The sequence below is a fragment of the Salmo salar genome, chromosome ssa04, assembly GCF_905237065.1.
Source record: "Salmo salar chromosome ssa04, Ssal_v3.1, whole genome shotgun sequence".
Lineage (NCBI taxonomy): Eukaryota > Metazoa > Chordata > Actinopteri > Salmoniformes > Salmonidae > Salmo > Salmo salar.
The window spans coordinates 67,275,884-67,294,162 of NC_059445.1; the positions used below are offsets into that span (position 1 = coordinate 67,275,884).

Genomic DNA, 18,279 nt, shown 5'->3' on the forward strand with positions numbered 1-18,279 from the left:
GTGTCCAATGAAGGGCCATATGTATACAGAATGGTGACGTCTGAGAGGTGGATCAGAGAATCACCAGCAGCAAGAGCGACATCATTGATATATACAGAGAAAAGAGTCGGCCTGAGAATTGAACCCTGTGGCACCCCCATAGAGACTGCCAGAGATCCGGACATCAGGCCCTCCGATTTGACACACTGAACTCTATCAGAGAAGTAGTTGGTGAACCAGGCGAGGCAGTCATTTGAGAACCCAAGGCTATTGAGTCTGCCGATAAGAATGCGGTGATTGACAGAGTCGAAAGCGTTGGCTTTTATTGATGGCGGTTATGATATCGTTTAGGACCTTGAGCATGGCTGAGGTGCACCCATGACCAGCTCGGAAACCATATTGCCGAGTGGAGAAGGTACGGTGGGATTCAAAATGGTTGGTGATCTGTTTGTTAACTTGGCTTTCGAAGACCTTAGAAAGGCAGGGTAGGATAGATATAGGTCTGTAGCAGTTTGGGTCTAGAGTGTCTCCCCTTTGAAGAGGGGGATGACCGTGGCAGCTTTCCAATCTTTGGGGCTCTCAGACGATACGAAAGCGAGGTTGAACAGGCTAGTAATAGGGGTTGCAACAATTTCGGCAGATAATTTTAGAAAGAGAGGGTCCAGATTGTCTAGCCCAGCTGATTTGTAGGGATCCAGATTTTGCAGCTCTTTCAGAACATTAGCTGTCTGGATTTGGATGAAGGAGAAGCGGGGGGGGGCTTGGGCAAGTTTCTGCAGGGGGTGCTGAGCTGTTGGTAGGGGTAGCCAGGTGGACAGCATGGCCAGCCATAGAAAAATGCTTATTGAAATTCTAGATTATTGTAATTTATCGGTGGTGACAGTGTTTCCTGGCCTCAGTGCAGTGGCCAGCTGGGAGGAGGTGCTCTTATTCTCCATGGACTTTACAGTGTCCCCCTTTTTTTAAATTAGTGCTACAGGATGCACATTTCTGTTTGAAAAAGCTTTCCTAAATGACTGAGTATATTGGTTCCTGACTTGCCTGAAAAGTTGAAAATCGCAGGGGCTACTCGATGCTAATGCAGAACGCCACAGCATGTTTTTGTGTTGGTCAAGGACAGTCAAGTCTGGGGTGAACCAAGGACTATATCTGTTCTTAGTTCTACATTTTTTGAATGGGGCATGCTTATTTAAGATGGCAAGGAAAGCACTTTTAAAGAGCAACCAGGCATCCTCTACTGACGGGATGAGGTCAATATCCTTCCAGGATACCCGGGTCAGGTTGATTAGAAAGACCTGGATAGTACAGTCGTGGCCAAAGGTTTTGAGAATGACACACATATCAATTTTCACAAAGTCAGCTGCCTCAGTTTGTATGATGGCAATTTGCATATACTCCAGAATGTTATGAAGAGTGATCAGATGAATTGCAATTAATTGTTAAGTCCCTCTTTGCCATGCAAATGAACTGAATCCCCAAAAAAACATTTCCACTGCATTTCAGCCCTGCCACAAAAGGACCAGCTGACATGTCAGTGATTCTCTCATTAACACAGGTGTGAGTGTTAACGAGGACAAGGCCGGAGATCACTCTGTCATGCTGATTGAGTTCGAATAACAGACTGGAAGCTTCAAAAGGAGGGTGGTGCTTGGAATCATTGTTCTTCCTCTGTCAACCATGGTTACCTGCAAGGAAACACGTGCCGTCATCATTGCTTTGCACAAAAAGGGCTTCACAGGCAAGGATATTGCTGCCAGTAAATCAACCATTTATCGGATCATCAAGATCTTCAAGTAGAGCGGATCAATTGTTGTGAAGAAGGCTTCAGGGCGCCCAAGAAAGTCCAGCAAGCGCCAGGACTGTCTCCTAAAGTTGATTCAGCTGCGGGATCGGGGCACCACCAGTACAGAGCTTGCTCAGAAATGGCAGCAGGCAGGTGTGAGTGCATCTGCACGCACAGTGAGGCGAAGACTTTTGAAGGATGGCCTGGTGTCAAGAAGGGCAGCAAAGAAGCCACTTCTCTCCAGGAAAAACATCAGGGACAGACTGATATTCTGCAAAAGGTACAGGGATTGGACTGCTGAGGACTGGGGTAAAGTCATTGTCTCTGATGAATCCCCTTTCCGATTGTTTGGGGCATCTGGAAAAAAGTTTGTCCGGAGAAGACAAGGTGAGCGCTACCATGAGTCCTGTGTCATGCCAACAGTAAAGCATCCAGCATCGCATTCATGTGTGGGGTTGCTTCTCAGCCAAGGGAGTGGGCTCACTCACAATTTTGCCTAAGAACACAGCCATGAATAAAGAATGGTACCAAAACATCCTCCGAGAGCAACTTCTCCCAACCATCCAGGAACAGTTTGGTGACGAACAATGCCTTTTCCAGCATGATGAAGCACCTTGCCATAAGCCAAAAGTGATAACTAAGTGGCTCGGGGAAAAAAACATTGATATTTTGGGTCCATGGCCAGGAAACTCCCCAGACCTTAATCCCATTGAGAACTTGTGGTCAATCCTCAAGAGGCGGGTGGACAAACAAAAGGCCACAAATTCTGACAAACTCCAAGCATTGATTATGCAAGAATGGGCTGCCATGAGTCAGGATGATTCCCAGAAGTTAATCGACAGCATGCCAGGGCGGATTGCAGAGGTCTTGAAAAAGAAGGGTCAACACTGCAAATATTGACTCTTTGCATCAACTTCATGTAATTGTCAATAAAAGCCTTTGACACTTATGAAATGCTTGTTGTAACATCTGACAAAAATATCTAAAGACAGTGAAGCTGGAAACTTTGTGGAAATTAATATTTGTGTCATTCTCAAGACTTTTGGCCACAACTGTATGACAGAACTCTGCAGGCTATCTCTGCAGTAGATTGCAACTCCACCCCCTTTGGCAGTTGGCTAAAATACATACAGATCTCCAGGCCCGTATTCATAAACCGTCCAAGACTAGGAGTGTTGATCTTGGATCAGGTCCCTCTGTCAATGTAATCGTATTCATTATGATCTAAAAGGCTAAACTGATCCAAGATCAGCACTACTACTCTGAGATGCTTTATGAATACAGGCCCTAGGACCAGGCTAGGCATGATGTTCCTTTAAAACCTTGTCTAAGCAGTTTTTCTACAGCACCTTTGTGAATAACATCAACGACAACACAGGTCCTATAGCGATTTACATATTTTATTTACTTCTATTTTTTTATATATTTTAAAATCACTCAAAAATAAAGTTGGCAGTGCAAACCAAGAGGACAAACAGTTAAACACTAAATACATTAATGAAGGTATTTGATGACAATTCATCTCACTGTAGTTGACTTAGGTGTATATTCACTGCATAATATTTAGGCAAAAAATGAGGTACAGGTAAACAAACTCAAAACTGTTATAATTATAGTAGCTATGTTACAGGAATAATCAGTGTTACTCCGAGAGGGATGACTCAGAGACATGGCTGGATTAAGAAATCATCGGCCCCAGGGGAGGTAGCTAGTATGTACATATCTGTAGGGGTAAAGTGACTAGGCAACAAGATAGATAATAGACAGTAGCAGCAGCATTTGTGGTGTGTGTTTGTGTGTGTCTCATCAGTATGAATGTGTGCTCATGTTATGTATGTGTGGGCATATGTAGTGTGTGTTGGGGTGTTAGTGTAAGTATGTATGAGTACAGGAGGGGACAAAGCACACACCCCTGAGGGGCCCCTTTGTTTATGGTCAGCATGGCAGATGTGTTGTTGCCAACCCTCACCGGCTGGGTGTGGCACATCAGGATGTCCAGAATCCAGTTGCAGAGACATTACATTAGTAGAATATTGTTTAATACCACACAAATTAAGTAAATGAGTGGCTACTCTGACACTGACAAACTGAGATCAATTCAAATGATCTGGTCTTAAATTCAAACAATAGCCTAGGCCAATGAAGCGACACACAGATTGTAAAATATTAGGAGGATATATAGTGCCTTTGAAAAGTATTCAGACCTGTTACATTACAGCCTTATTCTAAAATTGATTTTTTTTTTTATTCTCCCTCAGCAATCTACACATAATGACAAAGAGAAAACATATTTTTAGAAATGTTTGCAATGTATAAAAAACAGAAATACCTTATCTACACAAGTATTCAGACAGTTTGCTATGAGACTAGAAATTGAGCTCAGGTGCATCCTGTTTCCATTGATCATCCTTGAGATGTTTCTACAACTTGATTGGAGTCCACCTGTGGTAAATTCAATTGATTGGACATGATTTGGAAAAGGCAAATACCTGTCAATATAAGGTCCCATTGTTGACCGTGCATGTCAGAGCAAAAACCAAGCCATGAGGTGAAAGGAATTGTCCGTAGAGCTCAGGAACAGGACTGTGTGGAGGCACAGATCTGGGGAAGGGTACCAAAAAAGGTCTGCAGCATTGAAGATCCCCAAGAACACAGTGGCCTACATCATTCTTAAATGTAAGAAGTTTAGAACCACCAAGACTCTTCCTAGAGCTCGCTGACTGGCCAAACTGAGCAATAAGGGGAGAAGGGCCTTGGTCAAGGAGGTGACCAAGAACCCGATGGTCACTCTTGACAGAGCTAGAGTTACTCTGTGGAAATGGGAGAACTTTCCAGAAGGACAACCATCTCTGCAGCACTCCACCAATCAGGCCTTTATGGTAGACTGGCCAGACGGAAGCCACTCCTCAGTAAAAGGCACATGACAGCCCGCTTGGAGTTTGACAAAAGGCACCCAAACACTCTCAGACCATGAGAAACAAGATTCTCTGGTTTGATGAAACCAAGATTGAACTCTTTTGCCTGAATGCCAAGCGTCAGAGAAAACCTGGCACCCTCCCTACGGTGAAGCATGGTGGTGGCAGCATCATGCTGTGGGGATGTTTTTCAGTGGCAGGGACTGGGATACTAGTCAGGATCAAGGCAAAGATGAACGGAGCAAAGTACAGAGAGATCCTTGATTAAAACCTGCTCCAGAGCTAAGGTTCACCTTCCAACAGGACAACGACCCTAAGCACACAGCCAAGGCAACACAGGAGTGGCTTTGGGACAAGTCTCTGAATGTCCTTGAGTGGCCCAACCATAGCCCGGGCTTGAACCCGATCGAACATCTCTGGAAAAACCTGAAAATAGCTGTGCAGCAACGCTCCCCATCCAACCTCACAGAGCATGAGAGGAATGGGATAAACTCCCCAAATACAGGTGTACCAACTTTGTAGTGTCATACCCAAGAATACTCAAGGCTGTTATTGCTGCCAAAGGTGCTTCAACAAAGTACTGAGTAAAGGTTCTGAATTCTTATGTAAATGTAATTTCTATTTTTTATTAATACATTTTCAAAAATGTCTACACCTGTTTTTGCTTTGTCATTATGGGGTATTGTGTGTAGTTTGAGGGAAAAAAAGATTTAATCAATTTTAGAATAAGGCTGTAACATAACAAAATGTGTAAAGAGTCAAGGGGTCTGAATACTTTCCAAATGCACTGTATATATATGCACACAGTACAAGTCAAAAGTTTGGACACACCTGCTCATTCAAGGGTTTTTCTTTATTTTTACTATTTTCTACATTGTAGAATAATAGTGAAGACATCAAAACTATGAAATAACACATATGGAATAATTTAGTAACCAAAGAAGTGTTAAACAAATCAAAATATATTCTTAAAAGTAGCCACCCTTTGCCTTGACAGCTTTGCACACTCTTGGCATTCTCTCAACCAGCTTAATGAGGTAGTCCCCTGGAATGCATTTCAATTAAGGTGTGCTTCATTAAAAGTTAATTTGTGGAATTTCTTTCCTTCTTAATGCATTTGAGCCAATCAGTTGTGTTGTGACAAGGTAGGGTTGGTAAACAGAAGAAAGCACTATTTGGTAAAAGACCAAGTCCATATTATGTCAAGACCAGCTCAAATAAGCAAAGAGAAACGACAGTCCATCATTACTTTAAACACTTCTACAGGATCGCTCCCCCCCACCCCGCGGTTGAGATAATGTAGGCTAATGTGATTAGCATGAGGTTGTAAGTAACAAGAACATTTCCCAGGACATAGACATATCTGATATGGGCAGAAAGCTTAAATTAGTCAAAATAAAAATTAAACCTCTTGAATGAGTAAGTGTGTCCAAACTTTTGACTGGTACTGTGTATGTATATATAAAAACAAATATATTAATATTCGTTTTTAATAGGCTACAGTAGGCCAGTGGCGGAAAAAAGTACCCAATTGTCATACTTGAGTAAAAGTAAAGATACCTTAACAGAAAATGACTCAAGTAAAAGTGAAAGTCAGTAATACTACTTGAGTAAAAGTTTTAAAGTATTTGGTTTTAAATATATTTAAGTATCAAAAGTAAATGTAATTGCTAAAATATACTTCAGTATCAAAAGTATATAAAGCAAACCAGATGGCATACTTTTCTTGTTCTTATACATTTATGGATAGCCTGGGGCACACTCAGACATAATTTATAAACAAAGCATGTTTGCTTAGTGAGTCCGCCAGATGAGAGGCAGACCAGGGATAAGTGCGTGAATAGGACCATTTTCCTGTCTAGCTAAGCATTCAAAATGTAACGAGTACTATTAGGTGTCAGGGGAAATGTATGGAGTAAAAAATACATCAGTTTCTTTAGGAATGTAGTAAAGTAAAAGTAAAAGCAGTAAAAAATATAAGTAGTAAAGTACAGATACCCCCAAAAACGACTTAAGTACTTTACACCACTGGAGTTGGCTACTAAATAAACTTTCCAGTGGTAAACTGACACACCCAATGATAAAGATGACTCCATAGGCTACTCACCGGTGATGGCCGATGCACTCATAGGAGACAATATCTCAAGATGAGCTACTTCGAGAAACAGTGCTGCTGTTCTCTCAAAAAGGGAGTTTAGAAAAAAAAAGTATATTGGTTGCACAGACAGATGTGTTTTCTTTTCAGCAGTCGTTATTTACTTTCCAAACTACTGTATTTTGAAAAGGTGCCTTGAAGCTGTTCTGGCAGCTCGTGGTGGCCCAACAACCTATTAAGATGCTTTATGTTGGCATTTCCTTTTATTCTGGCAGTTACCTATATGTGCTTGTGATATAATTGTTGTTATTTTTTATTTGAAACTGTTGATCCTTTGTGGCAAAATTATGCTCTCTGGTGTATTTTGAACATTGAGAGCAGCCTCCGGTGGTAAAAAAATAAAGTTGATTCATGTTTTTCTCTGCCTCTCTGGCCCCCTACTGGCTTGGTGGGCCATTAAGCCAGCCCTTCTCAGAGATACAGTTGAAGTCGGAAGTTTACATACACCTTAGCCAAATACATATAAACTCAGTTTTTCACAATTCCTAACATTTAATCCTAGTAAAAAATCCCTGTCGTGGGTCAGTTAGGATCACCACTTTATTTTAAGAATATGAAATGTCAGAATAATAATGGAGAGAATGATTTATTTCAGCTTTTATTTCTTTCATCACATTCCCAGTGAGTCAGAAGTTTACAGATCCTCAATTAGTATTTGGCAGCATTGCCTTTAAATTGTTTAACTTGGGTCAAACATTTCGGGTAGCCTTCCACAAGCTTCCCACAATAAGTTGGGTGAATTTTGGCCCATTCCTCCTGACAGAGCTGGTGTAACGGAGTCAGATTTGTAGGACTCCTTGCTCGCACACGCTTTTTCAGTTCTGCCCACACATTTTCTATGGGATTGAGGTCAGGGCTTTGTGATGGCCACTCCAATACCTTGACTTTGTTGTCCTTAAGCCATTTTGCCACACATTTGGAAGTATGCTTGGGGTCATTGTCCATTTGGAAGACCCATTTGCGACCAAGATTTAACTTCCTGACTGATGTCTTGAAATGTTGCTTCAATATATCCACATAATTTTACTTCCTCATGATGTCATCTATTTTGTGAAGTGCACCAGTCCCTCCTGCAGCAAAGCACCCCCACAACATGATGCTGCCACCCCCGTGCTTCACGGTTGGGATGGGGTTCTTCGGCTTGCAAACCTCCCCCTTTTTACTCCAAACATAACAATGGTCATTATAGTCAAACAGTTCTATTTTCGTTTCATCAGACCTGAGGACATTTCTCCAAAAAGTACGATCTTTGTCCCCATGTGCAGTTGCAAACCGTAGTCTGGCTTTTTTATGGCGGTTTTGGAGCAGTGGCTTCTTCCATGCTGAGCGGCCTTTCAGGTTATGTCGATATGGGACTCGTTTTACTGTGGATATAGATACTTTAGTACCCGTTTCTTCCAGCATCTTCACAAGGTCCTTTGCTGTTGTTCTGGGATTGATTTGCACTTTTCGCACCAAAGTACGTTCATCTCTAGGAGACAGAACGCGTCTCCTTCCTGAGCGGTATGACGGCTGCGTGGTCACATAGTGTTTATACTTGCGTACGATTGTTTGTACAGATGAACGTGGTACCTTCAGGTGTTTGGAAATTGCTCCCAAGGATGAACCAGACTTGTGGAGGTCTACATTTTTTTTCTGAGGTCTTGGCTGATTTCTTTTGACTTTACCATGATGTCAAGCAAAGAGGCACTGACACTAAGAGGCCTTGAAATACATCTACAGGTACACCTCCAATTGACTCAAATGATGTCAATTCGCCTATCAGAAGCTTCTAAAGCCATGACATCATTTTCTGGAATTTTCCAAGCTGTTTAAAGGCACAGTCAACTTAGTGTATGTAAACTTCTGACCCACTGGAATTGTGATACAGTGAATTATAAGTGAAATAATCTGTCTGTAAACAATTGTTGGAAAAATTACTTGTGTCATGCACAACGTAGATGTCCTAACCAACTTGCCAAAACTATAGTTTGTTAACAAGAAATTTGGGGAGTGGTTGAAAAACAAGTTTTAATGACTCCAACCTAAATGTATGTAAACTTCCGACTTCAACTGTACATCTCATCCCATCCTCATTTCTTGCCATGACAACAATAAATAATGAAGTACTCAAGAATCACTTTACTTGGTGGATGCAACTCGGACATACATTACTCAAAAGTGACCTGATCGATATCCCACTGGGCACAAACTGCTTAAATCAACATTTTTCAATGTAATTTGTCAACGTATTGTGAAGTGGAATCTATGTGGAAAAAACATAGCATTTCTTTTGAGGGTAACATTTCAACCACAGGATTTCAACATAGAGAAACCTTGAATAAAATATGTTGAATTTGTACCTTTGAAACAACAAGATCTTCAATGTAATATCCACTATAAGAAAAAAACAATAGGCTGGACAGCACCTCCTACAGTACTACAGTTGATCAGTCTACAGCTTTTATGTTTTTTTTATTCTAGATAACATTTTCTTTGGAAAAATGCACCAAAAATGTCTTTAGTATTTTACAAATAGAAAGATGAAAAAGTAATTTGTCTACTCTGGACAAGTCCAGTCCTGGAATGTCTTAAAGTGATACTTTGGGATTTTGGCAATGAGGCCCTTATCTACAGTACTTCCCAAGAGTCAGATGAACTCGTGGATATCATGAAGGAAGTTGCTAACTACCTTCAAACAGCCCGCAGAGACATAAAAATTGTATCCACAAGTTCATCTGACTCTGGGGAAGTACTGTAGATAAAAGGGCCTCATTGCCAAAATAAAGTATCTCTTTAACAAAATGAAAAATAAATATTTAGGCCTACTTCATCCGGTGTCCAGAAAAATGGATTTGCGCGACATGCAAATATGTCATATTTAATGACATATTGCCTCATTTGCACATTTTAATAAAATATTTCAGAAACATTATATTGTGTGTACATTCAACTGGTAAAAGTTGATTGTAATATGATTAAGTGGGGCAAACTACCCTATGAGGGTGTGGTGCCTGGCCTTAATAGAGTCACTGTTGCTATTGAAGTCATTCCAAAGGGTGGTTCAACAGAGCAAACGAAATGTAACCATACTTTATCAATCATATATCATCAATGAGGCTATTTAGGCCTGTATAGCATTTGGGAAGTCATCAAGTGCTATTATTTAAATTCAGCCCAGGATTCAACTAAAAATAGACAATCTTCACAATTACTATAATAATCTGCACAGAATCTCAAACGGCATTGATCACTTGCACCGTGTACTTTAACGTCATCAACTGGAATCCAGGTCATTTGGTTGTGCTATTAGATGAAGCACAATGATAACACATTAAGTTCTTTTATAAATAAACTATTTTAGCATTGTTGTGCTTTTAAGTGGTTAAAAAGGAAGTGATAACACATTTAGGTGACAAATAAACTAAACTAAATAAATCTGGTTGTGCTTTTAGATGGGAATTCAAACTTTTGGCTGTCTTTTTCAAAATAATTTGAAAGCTCATTGTTCAACATATCTAGCAAATACCCAATTCTGTTGAAATGACGAAGTGTGCCCAGTGGGATGTGATCCAAAGTGCTGTGACAACATGGCAACAGATGTTGTTCATGTGACATGTTAAGATCAGTGTGTGAATAGAGTCCAAGGGTGGTCCGAGGGTGGTCCGAGGGTGTGTGTGTTGGGGGAAGGGGGAATGGATGAAATGGGGTTGCTGGGAAACAAAAGTCCAGAAACGTTCCCCAAATTCCCAGGTTTTTCAGCAATCCCGATTGGAAGATTCCTGGAACAGTTGGAGGATTTCCTCCCTGCTTATTCCCTCCTGATTCCAGAAATATTCCAACAGGAATTTATGGAAAACCAGGTAATTTTGGGAAAGAATTTTCCACCCCTAGTCAGAGGTCAGCTGTGTGGTGAGGTCAGAGGGTCTGGTGGGTGTGGGTGTGGGTGCGGGGGCAGTGGGGGTCGTTGAAGTGGTACGGCTCATGGCGGTGCTGGGGGTGGTTGCAAAGGGAGGGGTGTTCAATGCCCTCTGTAGCCAGCTCCTCCTGCTTGTGAAGGCCTTCCAGCTTGACCAACAGCTTGCCGATGAATGTCTGGCAGGGAGGGACACACAGTAGCATCATATAGCTAATGTTGAAGTATTTTTCCCCTTCACATTAGATACTACATAGACAGAAATGAGAGGGGGAGACTGAAAATGGAGGACTCTGAAGCCTCAACCCCAGTCGCTCTAAGTTTGGTCTCTAGAACACCTGGATTTAAGCCCAGTCCTGGACTAAAAAGCATGTTCATTGGGACACTTCGGCTTAATCAGTGTCCAGGAAACCAGCACTTAGTGTTCTTCAATCTTTTGTGATATTGATTTGAAACCAACATGTGTCCAACGTGTGTGTGTGTGTCTCAGTGGAGGCTGGTGGGAGGAGTTATAGGAGGATAGGCTCATTGTAATGGCATAAAGGAACAGAGTCAATCATGTGGTTTCCATATGTTTAATACCGTTCCCTCTATTCCATTCAGCCATTACAATGAGCCCGTCCTCCTGTAGCTCCTCCCACCAGCCTCCTCGTGTGTGTGTGTGTGTGTGTGTGTGTGTGTGTGTGTGTGTGTGTGTGTGTGTGTGTGTGTGTGTGTGTGTGTGTGTGTGTGTGTGTGTGTGTGTGTGTGCCTAAGCAAGCCACTGTGAGCCCTGTCCTTTGTCAAAAGAGGTCCTGCAGCAGGGAACAGAGGGAAAGAGAAGAGAAAGGAGAGGGAGGAGAGAAGAGCGAGAGAAGGCCAGGACAGACGGCCATTGTAAGGCATGTGGCGTGACAATGGAAGGTGTCAGACACCGCTGCCTCCTATTGGAGGCCAATACAGTGAGTGTGTGTGTGTGTGTGTGTGTGTGTGTGTGTGTGTGTGTGTGTGTGTGTGTGTGTGTGTGTGTGTGTGTGTGTGTGTGTGTGTACAGAGACTACTGATGGTAAAGCATACCTCAGTGTTGTTGCTGCATGTCTGAAGGATCTCCTGATGATGAACAGAGTTTAGAGAAGAGAAATCATTGTATCAAAATTCCAGCAGTTAAATTCTCTGGCAAAGTCAGGTTGGTCTGAGTACATGTTCAGAACAACATTGGGTGGGCGGGGCCTACCTGTAACTTTTTCACTCGCTCCTCATTGCTAGGCAGGTCTATCAGGTCATCAATGTTTACCTCATCTGGCACGTCTTCCTCCTGCAAAACACAAACACATTAAAAACACACACGTATACTGTATATTATTAGAGTGGAAAAGCTTGTGCAAATCTCAATACATGACTTATGCAAAAGTTTGAGTTATGTCTGTACATATTAAGTTGAGCTTTGAGTCCTACTACATGTCATTTCCAAATGGAACATTTGGCAGGATTCATTCAGAGGGCTTCTGGTTGGATAATAACACTGGCCATGTATCCAACTGGATCAGTTGCCTGGCAAGTCAGAACCGAGCTCCAGACCAGTAGAAGATCAGCCTCCTCTCTCTGTCGTCTGAAGAATCACCCTGCCTGCCTGGCACACATTCAACTTCTGGTGGGTTGGATTTTGAAGACAGTTCCTAAAATGATCGGACTGGTTCCCCTGTCGTTGGTGACGGTTATTGATCTTCTGATCAAATGCTCAGCTGAGATCCGGCACAGGCCACCACGGTGCATTTGTCGCCCTATAGGGTTGAGTCTCCTGCTTTACACTGGTACTGTACTACAATATATCAATGCAGTATTGTTACAAAGGGTGTATCCAAAATGGCACTCTATTCCCTAGAGAGTGCACTACTTTTGACCATTGGGCTCTGGTCAAAAGTAGTGCACTACATACAGACTAGGGTGTCATTTCAGATGCAGACAAGAACTGGAAGCAGTATGTGTTCCCAAACATCGCAGGAGAGCAGAACATCTAGCTAGTGATGTCACATGGCCAGCTGCAGTATGTTTACCCCCTCAGGGAGTATTAACTCCATCACCCATTAGCCCCACCCTGGGCACTGGAGTACTCTCCCTTCTCTGCACACGTCACCCATTAGCCCCACCCTGGGCCCTGGAGTAACCTCCCTTCTCTCCACATCTTCCTTCCTGTTTCTCATCCCTCATTCTTGTTCAATTCCCTTTTTCCAAGTGGCCATGTAAGGCAGTGAGTTAAAATTCCCTAGCCACCATGTCTCTGTAAGGAGGCTGCTGCGGTGGCTGAAGACTTAGGCTACATCCGGAATGGCACGTTATTCCCTAGTGCACTACCCATAGAGCCCTGGTCAAAAGTAGTGCACTATATAGGAAATAGGGTGCCATTTCGGATGGAGCCTAAGTCCACAGTGCACCTCACACCTTCTCCAGTCCTTTAACGGACACTGTGCACTCTCATAACATCCATATTGTATACACCTTTTATATACATTTCATATCACACGGAAGTCTGTTTAGTCCTGTTAAGGAGGACTACGCAGAAGAGTTGGTTTAGAAATGCCTCTGTAATTTCGACAGAGTGCAAGTTATTGTGTTGATATACACTACAGTATTTATTCTACATTGTTTGTGTCTCACAGGAGTGTTCATCTGTAATGTTAAGATTCATGTATCATGTACAGTGTCTTAACAGGCCTTTTCTACATGAATATCCAACTCAAAGCTTAAGCCTCTTTTTTAATTTTTTTTACATAAAGTTAAGCCTTTTCCCCAATTCAATTGATTCAGGCAAAGGTGAAAGAGCAAAGTTCTCATTCTTAAAGGAAGGGAAACTTTCAGATAGTACTGCCTGATTAAAAAGTTAAGAACTTGCCATATACCTAAAATCTCTTTACTATCTGAAACCTATTGCCTGAGCACATGCGCAACACTTTAGCCTTGTTTACACTTTGCGCTAACATGAGAGTTTCATGATCTGATCGATATGATCCAATCAGTATCTGATCAAGGTGTGTCACGTCTACACATTGTATTAAAAAGTCTCTCTTACCCATCCACATTGTGACCAGATTAGCTAGTGTCTCCCTGTATGCAATTTATTTAACAGATATTCTTTCAAAATAATATGAATGTATTTATTTTAGGACAATTACTGATGCCATAATTTAATGGTGCTACCTGAGGCCATTATGAGTATGATTAAATGATTTGACCATCTAGATCTGTTTGATATCCAGACAATGTGTGCCTGACAACCTCCAGATGTGTTCAGGAATATCTAATAATACCAATAGTAAATAATTACTCAAACGTTTATAGCGCATTTCATTAGACATAATCTCAAAGCACTTGTTAAGCAAAATAAAAAGTTATTTAAAGATTAATTGAGCCTACAATAGATAGATCAGCTAGATCAAGTATGTTTGAGTGCTTCTTGAAGCACAATCCGATCAGTGTATTTTAATTGTCTAGACCGGTTTAATAAAAATGTGGGCACAATCGGAATGCGGAAAAGTACAGGACACAGGTATAAACGGGGCTTTTGTGTGGCCCTTGTTTATGGTCCAAGGGGATACGACGGCACTTACCTTGCCCAAGTACAGCTCGTTCAAACAGTCGTCTATCCATTTCTCCACGTCTAGTCGTCTCTGCAGCTCTTTTCTGTTGTATTTCACAGTAACTCGAGCTTGTCTCTTCTGAAGGTTGCCTCCGCGTTCCGGAGACGTTCCCAAATCTGACGAGTGGACTTCATCTGCGTGCGTTCTTCCGACCCTGTTGGCTGCCATGTCTGGTCTGACTGGTTCCCAAGCTAAATGGGGACCGACTCACTATTTCAATCCCATCTCTCTCAGAGCGCCCTCCGTAGTCACGTGTTGCTGACAGAACTCCGAGGGTGACTTCCAGAGATTGACTTCCCAACCAACACATGACAATATGTGATTGTCTGTAAACAATCCAATGAGGTGCAGACGTTTGTATGCGACGGGACAAGACTGTAACAACCAATTGGATATCACGAAATTGGGGAGAAAAATGGGGTAAAAAGTACCCCAAAAATAATTTGTTAAATAAACGTTGGTATGATGTATTAATTGGGTCAGGGGCCTTCTTTCAGGAAGCAGAGCAACTTGAGCACATGGTAAGAGCATGGTGTGAGCTTAGGGTGAGATGCATGTCATTGTTTTGCATGTTTAAATATATAACTTTTTATATATACTACATGACCAAAAGTATGTTGGATGCCTGCTCATTGAACGTCTCATTCCAAAATCATGGGTATTAATATGGAGTTGGTCCCCCCCCCCCCCCTTGCTGCTATAACAGCCTCCACTCTCCTGGGAAGGCTTTCCACTTATGGAACGCCGTTATCTTTGCGTGTCAAAAAGATACACATCAAATAACACTATTTGACATATTATATAAATAAGCTTCTTTACCAATCAGGACCTGAATATGACTCCACGTCACACAATAATTTAACACGTTCATTAATTTTGTACGTAGTTATTACACATTGATTACACTCTCACTCGTATTTCATATGTCACATCGATTCACCGAGACGTATGCTAAGAGTCATAGATTTTGTCACTGATGATCACATTTGCATAAAGGTCGTTTGGACTCCGCCCAAGTCTCAGGTACTGATGAAAGACGTTCACTCAACTTCTGTCCTTCCGAGGTCAAATTAGCTAGCTAGTTAACAATGGCAGCCCAATTTCTCGAAAATTGTAAATCTACCATTTGATTGCACCAGACTGCTGCTCACGGACAGAAGAGATGGACTTCAACCATCAATAGCCAGGTAACGTTAACTTAATGTTAGCTAGCTATCTAACGTAGGTGTTGAGAGTGAGTGGTGTAACAGCTGCAAAAACAGTAACTACATAATATAACACTAACGTTACCTAACTACCAACGGTGTTAGCTAGCTAACGTTATATCTGCCTGCCATTGATATTTAACTGAACTCAAGATAGCTAGCTAAAGTTAATTGTTCATAATCTAACGTTAATTATGGAATCTATAAAACGTTAACTAGTTACTGCTGTACAGTAACGTTAGCTAGCTAGCGATGTTGAATGAAGATACTTATTTTTTTAGCTAGTTTGTAGCTAAAGTACTGTAGCGACCCGCACTGACAGCTGTGGGTTATGTGCTAGGCTATTAGTGGGTTGTGTTGTACTTACCAGTGTTCGCGGGGTCTGACATGCCAATCAACCTGCTATCTGCCAATCACGGGAATGCCTGGAATGTTCTGATGCCGGGCAGCCTGGTGGTTGGCGGAGTGGCGTGGAGGGGGGTTGGGCAGGGGGATGGAGCATTGGAAGTTAAGACCGGGTTTAGCCATTGTTCTCTCTCTTACGTCTGGCCTTCACAAGAGAAGGTCACGGTTGGTTTGTAGGGTACCTTTCATTTATTTGGCGTGGGCTACGGCCAAACAGTAGCCTGTGTTAAGTTGGGTTAATAAACCGTCAATTCGTTAACGCCATCCTCTGTCTGGAAAATTGTTCCTTTATGATCTAGTCAGGTCATTACAGTACGTTAGTTAAAACTGCATCGCCTGTCAATGCACGGTTGTCTTCATAGGCCGGAGGCTCAGAGTTGGGACAGTTTAGACAAGATAACACTTTAGGGGTTGTTACCTACATACAGATAAAATGTCACTGGACCCATCGGGTCTGCGGTCTATTTTTCAGGCTAGAGACCATGTTGCGGAGCCTTCAGTGGGCACGCGGTCATTTGATTGATGAAGAGATGGCCAGCAATTTAATTACTGTTGCAGAGGAGTTCCTACAAGAGGCAAATTACATCCAACAAGCCCCTTTGGATTGAAGGCGGTATCACATCACCAAGGAGCAGCTTGAGTTCCTCATAGATTGTCATATGACCATCAGACAAATGGCAGATGTTCTCAATGTGTCGCACCCTGTGGTCAAGCATGAATAAAGCAATTGTAACACAAGAGGGAGATCTCTACATCCTCTCTAGATTTGATCACATTCCTGATTGATGTGTCTTTTTGTGTTATTTTTGTTTTTAGTCATTTTCAGCTTTTCAGGTCCTACTCACTGTTGTCAGACGCTCAGCTGGATGAGAGGATCAAAGAGCTGATATCAATAAAAACAGAATGGTGTCACTATAAGAGAAAACAATGGTTTTGTAAAACAAATGTCTTGTTTTTTAGGTAGAGGTTTGTTATCCATGGTGCTGTGGATGGTTACAGCAGATGGTTAAGGCCTCTGACAACAGCCACAGTCATGGAGTCATTCGAAGCAGCCATCATCAGCTACGGAGTACCCTCCCAGGTGAGATGTGACTGGGTGGTGAAAACAACCTTATCTGTGCCTTCATGGAGCAGTTCAGGGGTGGTGAGAGGGGAAGTAGCACTCACAACCAGAGGATAGAGCAGCTGTGGGGGGACGTCTGGCATGGAGTCTCCAACGTTTACCATGACCTGTTCACCTTCTTGAAGACGGAGCAGATCATCGACATCAGCAATGAGGTGCACCTGTGGGCACTGCACTTTGTGTTCCTGCCACGGGTGAACAGAGATCTTACTGTGTTTGCCAGTCAGTGGAACCACCATGGGCTGAGGACTGAACAACGGCAGTCACCTCTGCAGTCGTTCGTCTCGGGTTCCCTGGCAATGCAGAGGGCCAATCTGACAGCAGTAAGGGATTTGTTCGCCCCAAATTCAACCACCATCAGCTCTCAAGCCACCACCTCAGCTCCTCCAACCACCAGCTCAGCTCCCGCAACCACTGGCGTTACAGCTCTTTATTGGTCGGAATGGGTGATTGTGCCACAAATCCAGTTCACCATCAGCAACACACAGATGAAACTGTTGCGGACAGTAATTCCATTGGAAGGCCCCAGAGGCAGCCTGGGAGTTGACAATCTACAGAGGGTTATGGCAGTTATATCTTCAGCGCCACTCGTTCCTACTCCAACCTGACTTACTACAACCCCTGATACTCCCCTACTGGGATGAGGGATTGGATGCTATATCTTCAGCGCCACTCGTTCCTTTGAATCAGTTCATTTTTATAATACTATTATACATTTTATAATACTAACATTCCCCCTCTTTCAGACACTGTATGATTTGGTCTCTAGAAAGGTACGATAGACATCTTCAACTCTAAACGGATGGGGTCCAGAGTTTAGACACAGGTGGCCTTAACAAAAGTTAAATACTTCCCCATTCCAGTACGATTCTGTCTGGCCATATTTGGAGAAAGTCAGGTACTGTTGATATACGGCCTATGGTTATTGTATTTTGCTTTATGGCGCTTTAGCACAGCATTCCATCTTCTGACACAATATTTGTCTTCCACTCAGTACAACACGACCCAGGAGAGGCCTACTGCAAGCACTGGTTTGGAGCCTTCAGAGTGTGCCTGCTGTGGGAGGACAACAGAACATTCTGAATGGACATTATTAAAACAGAACTTACATGTTTGTAATGCCCAATTGGGACTTTTATAAATTGTTAAAATAAATAATTGTGTGGAGAACGCCCTATAGTTAAAAAAATAAACTGAAGATAGTG

The 18,279-nt window shown here is 42.4% G+C and overlaps 2 protein-coding genes across 5 annotated transcripts; one reads left to right on the top strand and one right to left on the bottom strand.

The window, feature by feature from the left end:
- Positions 1-8,933: 8,933 nt before the first annotated feature.
- Positions 8,934-14,672, bottom strand: LOC106603698 (protein phosphatase 1 regulatory subunit 14A). Its single transcript, XM_014197690.2, has 4 exons — positions 14,312-14,672; positions 11,941-12,021; positions 11,784-11,816; positions 8,934-10,906 (listed from the first exon to the last, which is right to left on the bottom strand). The coding sequence occupies exons 1-4, from the start codon at positions 14,507-14,509 to the stop codon at positions 10,730-10,732; spliced, it is 489 nt and encodes a 162-aa protein (XP_014053165.1). The 5' UTR covers positions 14,510-14,672; the 3' UTR covers positions 8,934-10,729.
- LOC106603697 (uncharacterized) lies at positions 14,585-18,279 on the top strand. 4 transcript variants are annotated; one of them, XR_001328474.2, is made up of 3 exons: positions 14,585-14,862; positions 16,912-17,032; positions 18,069-18,279. XR_001328474.2 is itself a non-coding variant. In XM_014197688.2 (2 exons), exon 2 carries the CDS (start codon positions 17,077-17,079, stop codon positions 17,680-17,682), a length of 606 nt encoding a protein of 201 aa, XP_014053163.2. In that variant the 5' UTR covers positions 14,585-14,862; positions 16,912-17,076; the 3' UTR covers positions 17,683-18,279. The 4 variants fall into 4 exon arrangements, 2 of the variants coding, with proteins under 2 accessions (XP_014053163.2, XP_014053162.2); XR_001328473.2 differs by lacking the exon at positions 14,585-14,862 and adding an exon at positions 15,107-15,528; XM_014197688.2 differs by having other exon boundaries at positions 16,912-18,279.

Bases quoted from the DNA above. Each gene is read 5' to 3' on its own strand.
- LOC106603698 (XM_014197690.2), bottom strand. From the start codon at position 14,509: ATGGCAGCCAACAGGGTCGGAAGAACGCACGCAGATGAAGTCCACTCG. The intron at 11,817-11,940 runs GTAGGCCCCGCC...GTTCATCATCAG, and splicing joins AGCGAGTGAAAAAGTTACAG to GAGATCCTTCAGACATGCAG. The intron at 10,907-11,783 runs GTATGCTTTACC...CCTCCCTGCCAG, and splicing joins CATGCAGCAACAACACTGAG to ACATTCATCGGCAAGCTGTT.
- LOC106603697 (XM_014197688.2), top strand. From the start codon at position 17,077: ATGGAGCAGTTCAGGGGTGGTGAGAGGGGAAGTAGCACTCACAACCAG.